Consider the following 12,898-nt stretch of genomic DNA (forward strand, 5'->3'; position numbering starts at 1 on the left):
TCCACTGGAGTCATTTCCCAGAAGGGTTTGTAATATCATGCCTTTGTGTCACATTTAAGGTAATTGTCACAGTATTTCAAACTTTTATACTATTTTATTTGTTATGGTGCTTTCTGATCAGTAATCTTCTGACGGTACTACTGTAACTGTTTTGGGACATCACAAACTCTTATCATATATAAGATGGCAATCAACATTATGTTGTTTGTGTTCTGACTGCTTGACTAATTGGCCATTGTCTTATCTCTTTCCTTCTCCAGAGACACAGTAACAAAATTAGGCCAGTTAATAACCCTACACTGGCCTCTAAGTATTCAAGTGAAAGAAGAATCACACATCTCTCTCTTTAAATCAAAAGCTAGAAATGACTAAGTTTAGGGAGGAAGGTATGTCAAAAGCATACCTAGCTGAAAGCTAGGCCTCTTGTAACATACAGTCAAATTGTAATGCAAAAGAAAAGTTCTTGAAGGAAATTTAAAGTGCTACTCCAATGAACACACAACCGTTAAGAAAGCAAAACAGCCTTACTGTAAATACAGAGAAAGTCTTGAATGGTCTGGAGAGGAGACCAAACCAGCCACCATATTCCCTTAAGCCAAAGGCTAATCCAGAGCAAGGCTCTTATAACCCTCCTCAATTCTATGAAGGCTGACAGAGGTGAGTTGGCTGTAGAAAAATAGTGTGAGGCTGGTGCATGAGGTCTGAGGCAAGAAGCCATTTCCAGAACACAAAGTGCAGGGTGAAGCAGCACGTGCTCATGGACAAAGGGCAGCAAGTTCCCCAGAAGACCCAGCTAAGGGAATTCATAAAGGCGGCCACACTAAACAGCAGATTTTCATGGAGACAAAACAGCCTTCTGTTGGAAGGAGATGCCATTGCGGACTTTCACAGCTGGAAAGAAGTCAAGGCCTGGCTTCAAAGTTTCAAAGGAGAGGCTGACTCTCTGGTGAGGGGCTAATGCAACTGGTAACTTTAAGCTCAAACAAATGCTCACCATTCTGAAAGTCCTAGGGCCCTTAAGAATTAACCTAACTCCACTCTGCCTGTGCTGTAGAAATGGAACAACAAAGCCTGACGACAGCACATCTGTTGACAACATGGTTTACTGAACATTTCAAGCCCACCGATGAATCTACTGCTCAGAAAAAAGATTCCTTTCCAAATATTACTGCCGATCCACAGTGTACCCGGTCACCTAAGAACTCTCTCTCTGTTGAGACATACAGTAATAAGATTAATGTTTTCATGCCTCATAACAAAATATCCATTCTGCAGCCCATGGATCAAGGACTCATTTAGATTTTCAAGTCTTACTACTGAAGAAAAACATTTCATAGGACTACAGCTGCCACAGACAGAGTGATTCCTCTGATGGATCTGGGCAAAGTAAGTTGAAAACCTTCTGGAAAGGATTCATCATCTTCATCATTCGAGATGCCCTTAAGAACATTCATGATTCATGGAGAAAGATCCAAATAGCCACATGAACAGGAGTTTGGAAGAAGTGAATTCCAAACCTCATGGAGGACTTTAGGGGTTCCAGACTTCAGCAGAGGAAGGAAGTGCAGGTGTGGTGGAAATAACAAGAGAACTAGAATGAGAAGTGGAGCCTGAAGACGGGACTGCACTGTTGCAGGCTCATGATAAAACTAGAAGAGATGATGGGTTGCCTCTCCTGGGTGAGCAAAAAAAAAGTGGTTTCTTGATATGGAACCTACTCTTGGTAAAGATGCGGTGAAGACTGTTGAAATGGCCAAAGAAGGATTCAGAATATTACCTAAACTTAGTTGAAAAAACAGGAGCAGAGTTTGGGAGGACTGACTTCAATTCGGAAGGAGTGTCTACTGTGAGTAAAATACTATCAAACCGCATCACTGCTACAGAGAAACCAACTGTTCATTAAAGGAAGAGTCAATGGTTGTGGCAAACTTCACTGTTGTCTTATAAGAAATTGCCACCCCAACCCTCAGCATCCACCACCCTGATCAGTCAGCAGTCACCAACATCAAGGCAAGGCCCTAACATCAGCAAAAAGGTTATGACTCACTTAAAGCTCAGAGGGTGGTTAGCATTTTTCAGCAACAAAGTTCTTTTTAATTAATGTATTGTTTTTTAGACATAATGCTACTGCACCAATCAGCAGACTACAGAAGAGTATGAACATAACTTTTATATGCACCGAGAAACCAAAATTTCATTTTGATTCTTTTTATTGTGGTGGTGTAGGACTGTAAGATCTCCGAAGTAAGCCTGTAAATAAATAACTTAAAAAAAAAATAAGGAGTGTTACTCTACAGTATAATGCCATAGAGAATCTGAACATTATTAAAAGATATTATCTTTATAAACAGAAGTTATATGGCAAAGAAATGGAGTAGTCTTGTCATTTTGGAAGAAAGCGTGTTTCTAAATAATGCCAGCACCTATAAGCAATATCCTACAGAGCGTCTAAATATTCTTATACCAAAAATGTCTTTATTTTTTCACCATTTTCATACCTTCTCTCTCTCACTCATATCACTTACTCTCTCATAACAGCTAGTGCTGACTATATAAACTGTTAGCAATCTGGGGATATACTACACTAGCTAGCAATAAAAAAATTATTTTTAATCACCTTTAATACCTAGTAAAGTTAAAATAAGATTACCAAGCAATCCAGCATAACACTATTATCAAATACATTGATTATCTTTTAGTGTCATTAGATCAAATATGTTCAGAATTAACTATTTCTACATTTTATCATGTTCAGTAGACAAAGGACTCGTTTATGAATCACTAAGTTTTCATTCCATACCCTTTTCCTTTGGTTAGTTATCATCATATGGAAGACCCAAGAGTCATGGGTCCAATTACAACTTCTGAAATGGTTTATGCTCCAGAATAATAAACTCGTTAAATTTTAGAAATAAAGTTGTCTGGAGTAAGCACCTCCAAATTATTCAGTCTTCTCTTTCTTCTGTTTCCGAGACAACGCAGTCTCTAAAACCAGTCGTTTTTCATAATAATTCTTATCCATTTTTAAAGATAAAATTGACAATGAAGAGAATCAAAGGTGCTGTGGCTGTGGGGCCAATGCAACAGTTGACATTTAGAGACCAAGGATGAAGACTAGAAGAAGACTACTCAGACCCCTTGTTTGCCTAGGTACTCTGATCATAACTGGCACCTTAAAACAAGCATGGCTCTCTCAAACTGACTATGTGGACATGGCTCTGCAGTATGAACTGATTTTACTAAAAGAAAGCAAATTTTAGCATTTCTCACATGTGTAGTTATAATTAAAAGCAGGAGATAGTTTTTATCATTTACTATTGGAGGAAAGTAGTTACTATCTCAATCAGCCTTGTTAGTTTCATTAAAAACTGATGAAAGGGAATAAATACTGGAAGCTTACTGGGAATAATGTAACAAAGGCCAATGGATACAAGGTTGAAAAAGTAAAATTTAGGGTTTACTTGTGAATTTTTCGAGTGCCGCCAATAAAATAATAAATAATCAAAAGTGGCTCAAAATACGAAAGAAATTTCTCTGTCTTGTTTAAAAGCAGTTAAGTACCAGGTACCTGGCACCCCGAAGCAATCTCCTAAAAGGAAATCAGTATACAAAGATGAATAGACTGAGATTTTCACTTCACAGGATATATTTTTTTTCACTTCACAGGATATATATTTTTTAAACCTACTCCAATTCTAACTAAAACTTTTTTCAAAACAAGTTAACATGGTTTATAATTCAATATGGATTTATACATAAAATTTGCAACTTTAGTGATCACAATCATACTCTTAGATCACAATTTTAGTATCTATCCTTCTCTATTTTAGTGTATTCTCTTTGCTATGCTGAAATAGCACATATAGATCTGTTTCACTGTGAATCTATTGAAGATTTAACATAGTAAATTTCCTATCAATTTTAATGCAGTATAATCAATAAAGATTTTTCATATATTTTAATTGTCAGAATTAAAAATAAAAGAAACACTCATGATTTTCTTTTTCCCCAAAATCAGATGTCTGATTTACTATTTACCTGGTGGTGGAATCAGAGGTGGAGCAGTGCTGACAGTTGGAGGAGGTGGGAGAAATGGAGGAGGTGGAAGGTGGGTGGGAGGAGCTCCTGGGGGGAAAAATGGAGGTGGTTTGCTAAAATTGTTGTCTACTTCAGTAGCAGATCTTTCAGAAAGGACCTAAAATTAAGCATAGTTAATTTAAAAAGTGAGTGAGTGTTCTAAGATTAAAAACTCAGTAAATTCATTTTATTTAATTTAAGAAATAAAGTAAAAAGCTTTATTCATAGACACATATTTTGGGGAGGCAGAAGTAATTTTTTCCATGTGTGTGCTATGTGTGTGTATATACAGATGTGAGTATACATGCACTCACACTTTTTAAAATGTCCATATACAAAGCCTAGAAAAAAAATGACTGAATCATTACTCAAAAGAAGAACTAAAAACATTCTAAACAAGAGTACTTCTAAATTTAACCACTTTATAAATATAATGAGTATTACCTTTGTTACCCAACCAAGCGACAGTACTCAAATTAAGTCAATGTAATCATTAGTTACAAATACCAGCGTTAGGAAATAAACATGGATGCGGAGATAAATATCCACTGTACTAGGGCTTCTTATCATCAGATTGCACGCATTAACCAGGTGCAAGTAAACAGGCAGCCAGATATGTAAGTAACTTTTTCATGTGAATCTTGTAACTTTAAGAACAAGAGTTTATACTTGAAAAGTAAATGTGTTTACAAAATACTGATCTGTATAAACAGGTAAGGGGCAGGTAGCAAATCTACAGGAGTGATGCACAGAAATCTGGATTTTTAAGGTTCCCTGAGGGATTCTGATGTGCAAACACATTTGGGAAACAGAAGAAATGGGCAACATAATGTTGTGCATTTAATTTCTACTTCTACAATCTTTGTAGGCTAAAGGTTATCATTTAAACATATAATCCCTCTTTTCATTAATTTTTCCTGCATTTAAATACAATAATTTCTGTAATGCTTATGCTGATAAGCTATTTTTCAAAGTAGGGAACAGAATTGTTTTAAGAAATCATGGCATTTTAATGGTGGGGGAAAGAAAAGAGGACTATCTTCCAGTTTAGAAATGTTTACCCTTAAACATGCTAAAAAGAAGATGAATTTACTAAAAGTAATGAGAATCAAAACACTTTGAAATTTTTTTAAGGTACTCAGGAAAAGGTAATAATAAAAAACAGTAATGATCAAACTAACAGCTGAAAGTCTCAGTCACTAAAATTCTAACTTGAATCTAAGTTACTAGTATCGCCTTCATTCTTTCCCTTGAAAACAAAGGAAATCTACTTCCCCCCCAAAATTACAGGTTAAGCTATGGTATATCCACAAAATGAAACTATCATGAAGGAATTTTCAGTATTTTTAAAAATATGGGCAATGCAAATGATAATTTTAAAAAAAGATACACAAAAAGTAATCATAAAGTATATCCTAATCTTGTCTGGTGACAAAGAAGAGATGTACCAGAGTGTTAAAAGTGGTTATCTTTATATGCTAGAATTATTGGCGGTTTTACTGTCTTCTTTACACGCTTCCCATATTTTCCCTTTTTTTGGTCCAATTAACCTACATATTGTGTTTATAGCAAAGGAAAAGAAATCTTACCAAAGATCCAAAGGCAATAAATTTTAATGGGAATAGCTTTTATAATAAAAGGGTAATTAGCTCCATATTTTAAATATCTTGGCAGTACCTAAAATACCGAACATATAGCATAGCACTAGAAATGTATATGGAATAAATTAAATCAGAATATGGATATACTTCTTCAGTTTAAAAATTAGTAATTTTTAAAATACAAAACCTGTATGTTGCTGTTTTCATTTGCCCGTCGCCTTCCTTCAACTCGGCTAATTGTTATAGTTTGACCAATAACATCAATTGCCCCAGGTAATCTCCTGTAACACAGAAATTAAATCAATTTAGTTTCACTTAATTAGATGTTTGAAAAATAACACAAATATTAGGTGAGAAATGAAATTTAAGACCTTTTGCAATGTACTTTAAAATAAAACCAGATCACAAAACACACTTGAAAAATAAAAACTTCACTAAAGTTAGATCTCATTACTTTGTACTGTCATTAAAAACTAAGCTTTATTAATAAGCTGGAACCAATGTATCCAAAGATGATAATGTTAACGTATTTTCATAGGTTTTCTTTTAAATTTACTATTTTTTAATAGTCTCCAACTAAGTTTATCTTTGTGAAATTCTATCAGGTAGCAAATGCAAAGCGAATGGAAATCACATGTTTTGGCTTTATAATTATACAACATATTATAGTTCTAGTACAGAAACTCCCAACTAAAATTCTCCCAAAAGACCTGAAAAGAAATAATGCTCATTTTGATACACACTGTATTTTTCTTAGTGATTTATTCCAACCATTAGAAAGCATAAAAGGGATCCAATATTCCACTTCCGATAACCTGCCTTTAAATAGAAACCTTTAAATATTTAAATGCCTGCCCCACTCCAATTGTATTTATAATCAATTAAAGTTTAAGTATATGAGTAGATGGAAAAATAGTCTATCACAAAATAATGCTGCAAATTGCATTAGGAGAGGCCAGTAAGTTAAATTTTAAAAAATACTGTTAAGTCAGTAGTTAAGGATTTTATTAAAGTATATATGCTTAACAAGATACAGAAGTCACTTGAAGGAAGAAGCATGAAAAATGGATGCAAATTAGATCAATTTGTCTTTATTTCTGTTTTAGTTCTGAACAGTTCTGACTTTAAAAACTTTAAACCAAAGTACCATGGTTCCTTCCATCGTCACCACAGATAGGTTTTTACAACAACTAGTAACAGTGACTATTTGTAGAATGTCTACACATTATACCTAAACCTCACAATAAGCCTTCACTTAACAAACTACTGTATACTTGCTAGAGATGTTAAAGCTAGGGCTCACAGTGATGTCACTGACATCAGTAATAATTAAATGGCAAAACTAACTTTGAAATCTTAATCCTTCTGATTCCAAAGCCTTCCCTTGAGCTATGTATGCTCCCTCCTTGCAAGATAACTGGTTTTTAGACATTTGAGACTTCTGAAAATCAAGAACTGGTGGAAGTCTGCCTCAAGTGAACCTTGAAAAGCCTCATAAATAATTTAATGCTCACAAAAACAAAATGAAGACATCCCTATAAGAGTATATAATAGCATTTGAAATGTCTTCAACTACACAGTTCATTCCTACTTATCACCCTGCTCACTTTCAACTTCTGTTCTATATCATTCTAATAGAATTTTTTTAAAAGTTCACGTTTTTCTGATTTTATGCCCATGTCACGGACTTCCCAGATTTCCTCATGAACTCAGAGAAAAAGTGATTTTTAACTTATACCCTTCGATATAGGTGGAAACTATCCTAACAGTCACACATGAGAAAAATCCAAATACCTCAGACATAAAACAAATATAGCTCCAATTTTTCCCCTAAAACTTAGAAGATTAAAAGCTATGACCACTGTAACTTCATATCAAAAACAATGCCATCAACTCTTGGATGTCCACACACATCTCTGATTCCAACATCCTGACAGATATAGGTGTATATCCTGAGGCCACAATTTCCCTCATCTTTTATGGCTACCTAGACTTCATTATAAAAATCTTTACCTCTACTATTTCCTTTTCCTTTCTCTTCCTGATTGCTGCATTCTCCCCCTCTCCATCTTTTAAAATGTATTCCCCTCAAGAACAAATTCTCACAAATATATCTGGGTTTGCAATTTCTCTAAATTGTTAAAGTAGCAAAACTTAAATCCAGATCTAACAGTCTAACGTCTGTGTCCAAATGAAAAATTTCTGAAGACCTCTGCTTTCAAATATTCTGGGACACATGAGAGTACTCACTCCTTAAAGTTTATTTTAAGGAAGTCTAATTTTTCAGCTTTAAATGAATTAATCACTGAAGATTCAAAGTGGTAAATAGTAAGCTTCTAAAAATATACACATGGAAAATCAGCCTTAAAAAAATGTGCACCAGTAGAAGGAGTCCAGAAAACTGCAATTTCTTACATTTCCACAATAATAACACCTCTTTGTCCAGGGACTTTTACCACACAAACGGATTTACCTTAAATTAATCAGAAATGTGAACTTTGCCATTTTGTTCAGAAATATTTTAGGACAAGATACATATGCATATACCAAAGTAACAAAAAATACATAATATTTAACAGAGATGAGTAACAATCTGTGTTATTCTGATGCCACATAATGAAAAATGATGTTGAGCCATATTATTCTGAAAATTTTTAATGAACCACTTTTTATTTCAATGCATAAAAATATTTAGTGGAGCTTCACTATGAGGATCTACTGCACCTTGAGTTTCCACATAGGACAAGTTTACCTGGACTTGCTTACACATTTTTTCAATAAGGCAGATAGCTAATGTAGTTATCAAGATTCTCTTCTCTATATCGAACAATAACAAGCTGAAGAGAGACAGAAACTAACCACAATGGATATCTGAAGTCTCACTAATCTACAGGCTTAATACAGGCGGTGGATTCCACAAGAGCCTCTACCTTTCATGAATATAAAAATATCTCTGAAATTATAATGGAATTAAATTAAAAGGACATACTTTGGTGATTCTGATGTAAGTTGCTTACAAAGATACAACAAAAACTTTAAAAGTGACAAAATTAGGGCCAAGGGAAGACAAAGAATTAGTTATTAATCTTTTGTCCCAAATTTATCTCTGAGCTTCTCATTTTTTAACAGCCAAACTAAAGGACACTATTAATAACAAGTCTTTTAATGTGTGTGTAAGATAAAAACAAAGCATTAGCTCTAAAGATGGCATTTCCTGGTAATAATAGCTAGTGTTTACTGAGCACCTATTATGTGCTAGGAAAGCACTGTTCCAAGCACTTTATATAAATTCATTCTTCATGACCTTATGAAGTAGCAACTATCATTCCCATTTTACAGATGAAAATAAAGAGAAAAGAATTTCTCCTGAGTCCAGGTTAAGAGAAAATATAAAAGAGTAAAATAGTTTTCAAACACTTCTGATCCCAAAATATAGTAATTAAAGAAACACATTTTGCACAGCAATCCAGTGCCCACATATAAAAAAACTGAGTTTCATGACACAATACTCACTTACACTTATTATAAAGGAAAGAGTAACATTAAAATCAAACATGATTTATTAGTATTAAACATCACACCAAAAAAGCAAAACAATACAAAACCACGAAATATCTGGTGGTTAAGATCATGAAACTAATTTCTTACCCATCACTAATGGACTGCCATCTTACACTATGAAAAACACTGAAATAGGGACAAAGTCTCCAATACTATTACAATGAAAACATAAGTGAATTTCAGAGAGCTGTTTCTCGAAATGCTCAATACTGGGTGAAGCATAACAATGCACAGTTCAATAAAAGCAATTTAATCAGGTGGACCAAAACAATGTTTTCCGAGTACATGCCCTCTTGAATAAGACTTGCTCTAAGGATTTAACTGTACTTTCTTTTCTTTTTTTTTAAGATTTTATTTATTTTTGAGAGAGAGCATGAGTCGGGGAAGAGGTAGAGGGAAAAGCAGACTCCTCAATGAGCAGGGAGCCCCACTCAAGACTCAATCCCAGGACTCTGAGATCATGCCCTGAGCCGAAGGCAGACACTTAACCAACTGAGCCACCCAGACACACAGATTTAACTGTACTTTTGAGCAAGAAACCTTAACTAGCAAGCATGGGATGCTGAGGGATCAGGAAATTCCTCAACTTAAATATATGCATGTGTATAAATGTATTTTTCAGGCAGAAGAGTTTGCAGCAAATTTTCAAAGGGTTACTGCTTCAAAGTTCAGAACCACTATTATAAAAGAATGAATAAATCACATATCCTTGAAAAAATCTATGAATTTTTTTTCCTCATAGCAGAGCTCCTAATAAGAACTATGCACTAACAGCAATAGTTCAAGGATTCATTCTCTAGGAAAAAAACCTAGATGGGACTATTAAATATTCCCAAGTGAAGACAGATCCAGTAGTATCACTGTCTAACTCAGGTCATACAGCTAAATAGATGCTGGTAACAATTCTCCATGGAAACTGGTGCAACATCTTTTAAGCTACCTTAGCAAAGAGGTAGGCCTTGAAAGACATGTAGAATGGATTTAGCCACATAAGATGGGGAGGGAGTACATTTTAAATGGAGGAAAGAAGATGAGCAGAGAAAGTATGTAAGGAAAATAGTATATGTAGGATTTCAATTTCCAGTTTGATAAATATACTATCTACCTACCAGTCTGCAACAGAACAGCACGATACACCTTTGATACTGGCTACCAACCAAAAGCAGCAGAAAATATAAATCAAATGAGACTCACACAAAATGAGACTCTATAAGGTTGTAAAATGCTATGCAAACATCAGTTCCACCCAACTAAATCTTTCATTTTTACCTCACATTCCAACGTGGTCACTAAACCTTTGATTAATAACCAATTAATAATCTTTATGCCAAGCCAGAATCCTATCTCTCAATCAGTGGTTCTCAGTGCTTCCTACACATCAGAATTATCTGAGGGCTTTTTAAAACTCCCAATGTCCCCCAATGTCCAGAGTGCACTATTTCGCAGAGACTATTTAATTCAGTCTCTAGGGCCTAAGCATCCACAATTTTTTAAAGCTCCCAGGTAATTCCAATACATAGCCAAAGTTGAGGACTACGACGAGAGGTATGCCTAAGAAAGACAGTTAATATTGTATTTTCTTCTAAAAACATTTAAAGTAGTTGATAAAAATTAAAACTTAACTCCTTAATTCTCAATAAATATAAAAGTCATACCTACCAAGGCCCGATAATAAAGGTAAGGCTGTCCTTCGTTGCATATATATTATACTGATATTTTGAGTTTTGTGGAGTCACATAGTACTGCCTCTATACTTTTTCTTTTAACTTCAAAAGCACAAGAATAATTTTCCTACAATATATAGTTTATAAAGAAATCTTAATGTATTCTATTTTTAGAAATACTAAATCCTTGAGGATTTATCAAAGGATAAATCCTTCAGGATCTATATCCTTGAGGATTTCTAAATCTGTGAGAATTAATCAAAAATGCTATCTTAAAAAATAATGTATGTACAAAATAAAAATCACAGAATTTAAAACTGCTTTCAGAGTATGTCATGTATTGTCTATCACTACTACTATTAAAGAGACTGTGGTGGGAGCAGAGATCCCAAGGGAACTAACACTTATTAGGTACCCTGCAATAGGTGCTTCTGCAGCCATAGAAGCCATTTAATCCATGAGTACTTGGTTTAAGTCCAATTAGTTTCATTTTCACAGATAACAGAAAAAGGCTCATTTGTGAAGTAAAGTGCCAGTACCAAGATTCAGGCTCAAGTCTAACTCCAAAGTCTACATCTACAAAATGTTTCTGATGCTAACTTCTGAATTTTTAAAATGTTGTTACTTTTATAAAATGTCCTAAAAACAAACACAAAACCCTGAAGGTTTAAAGGTGATCTACGCTAAAATTGGGCTCATTAACATGTTCATTAGAGAAGCCAAATTTACTCACTTTTGTGCAGAGCTTGAAATAAAGGTTTACCTGCCATACTTATGTTTAATTTCATTTTTTATTTTTTATTTTTTTATTTATTTTATTTTATAATTTTTTTTAAAGATTTTATTTATTTATTTGACAGAGAGAAATCACAAGTAGATGGAGAGGCAGGCAGAGAGAGAGAGAGGGAAGCAGGCTCCTTGCTGAGCAGAGAGCCCGATGCGGGACTCGATCCCAGGACCCTGAGATCATGACCTGAGCTGAAGGCAGCGGCTCAACCCACTGAGCCACCCAGGCGCCCTAATTTCATTTTTTAAATTTGGAAAAGATATCACTGTACAGAGAATCTTTTAAAATAAAGGCCTTCAAATGTCCAACCATGTATTCTTACAAGGTACGTCATACCGCATGCTCAGACATAAGTGCTCAAATGACATGAAGGTACATGTACACCTTTTCAGTATATTATTTCATCAAGACATAAGTTGTACTGCAAGAACAAGTGAAGAAGCCAATCTGAGACTGAATGTCCACTTAACATCCAGTTTTACTGTACGTTTTACGTCTGTTATAAAAAATGCAATGGGGCGCCTGGGTGGCTCAGTGGATTAAGCCGCTGCCTTCGGCTCAGGTCATGATCTCAGGGTCCTGGGATTGAGTCCCGCATCGGGCTCTCTGCTCAGCAGGGAGCCTGCTTCCACCCCCCCCCCTCTCTGGCTGCCTCTCTGTCTACTTGTGATTTCTGTCAAATAAATAAATAAATAAATCTTTAAAAAAAATAAAAAATAAAAAATAAAAAAAGAAATGCAAACGCAGGTTTAAATATTTTAGTGATTCTACATTAAGCAATTTTTACTGTTCCTTTCAAGAGTCTCAGTTAAAAAAGCATTAATATTAAAAAACAAGACATTGTTAATAAGACAATTATTAGTAAGACAACCTATAATTTGAAACTACCTGACAAAATCTGATATTATAAAATGGAAACAGAACACACAAATAAACTGCACATTAGGATAAGATTACAGCAGTCATCAATATTGCTAATTACAATTTTCTGTGTTCATTAAAACTGCTTTATTCTTCTTACTAATTGGCTTAATGTCACAAATCTGAATTTATAAAACAAACTCATACCAATAACATGTCCTTGCTATATACATCTAGTTAGCTTGAAGAGTGCTATTAACCAAAGTTGGAAGAACACCATGTTACATAAATTAATAGGAACACACATGAGATAAGAAGTCTGAGTCTCCAAATAAGCTATAGGATCG

General features: G+C 34.5%; 1 protein-coding gene across 26 annotated transcripts in view; it reads right to left on the bottom strand.

Annotated features, from left to right (window-relative positions):
- Positions 1-12,898, bottom strand: part of FIP1L1 (factor interacting with PAPOLA and CPSF1) — a 76,112-nt gene that overhangs the window by 27,230 nt on the left and 35,984 nt on the right. For all 26 annotated transcript variants that reach the window (XM_059161344.1, XM_059161255.1, XM_059161470.1 and 23 more), the window contains 2 exons: positions 5,866-5,959; positions 4,039-4,195 (listed from right to left, as the gene is read on the bottom strand). In XM_059161344.1, the coding sequence (XP_059017327.1) occupies positions 4,039-4,195; positions 5,866-5,959 (251 nt within the window). The remainder of the gene's footprint in view (positions 1-4,038; positions 4,196-5,865; positions 5,960-12,898) is intronic.

This window comes from Mustela lutreola, chromosome 1 (genome assembly GCF_030435805.1).
Source record: "Mustela lutreola isolate mMusLut2 chromosome 1, mMusLut2.pri, whole genome shotgun sequence".
Taxonomy (NCBI): domain Eukaryota; kingdom Metazoa; phylum Chordata; class Mammalia; order Carnivora; family Mustelidae; genus Mustela; species Mustela lutreola.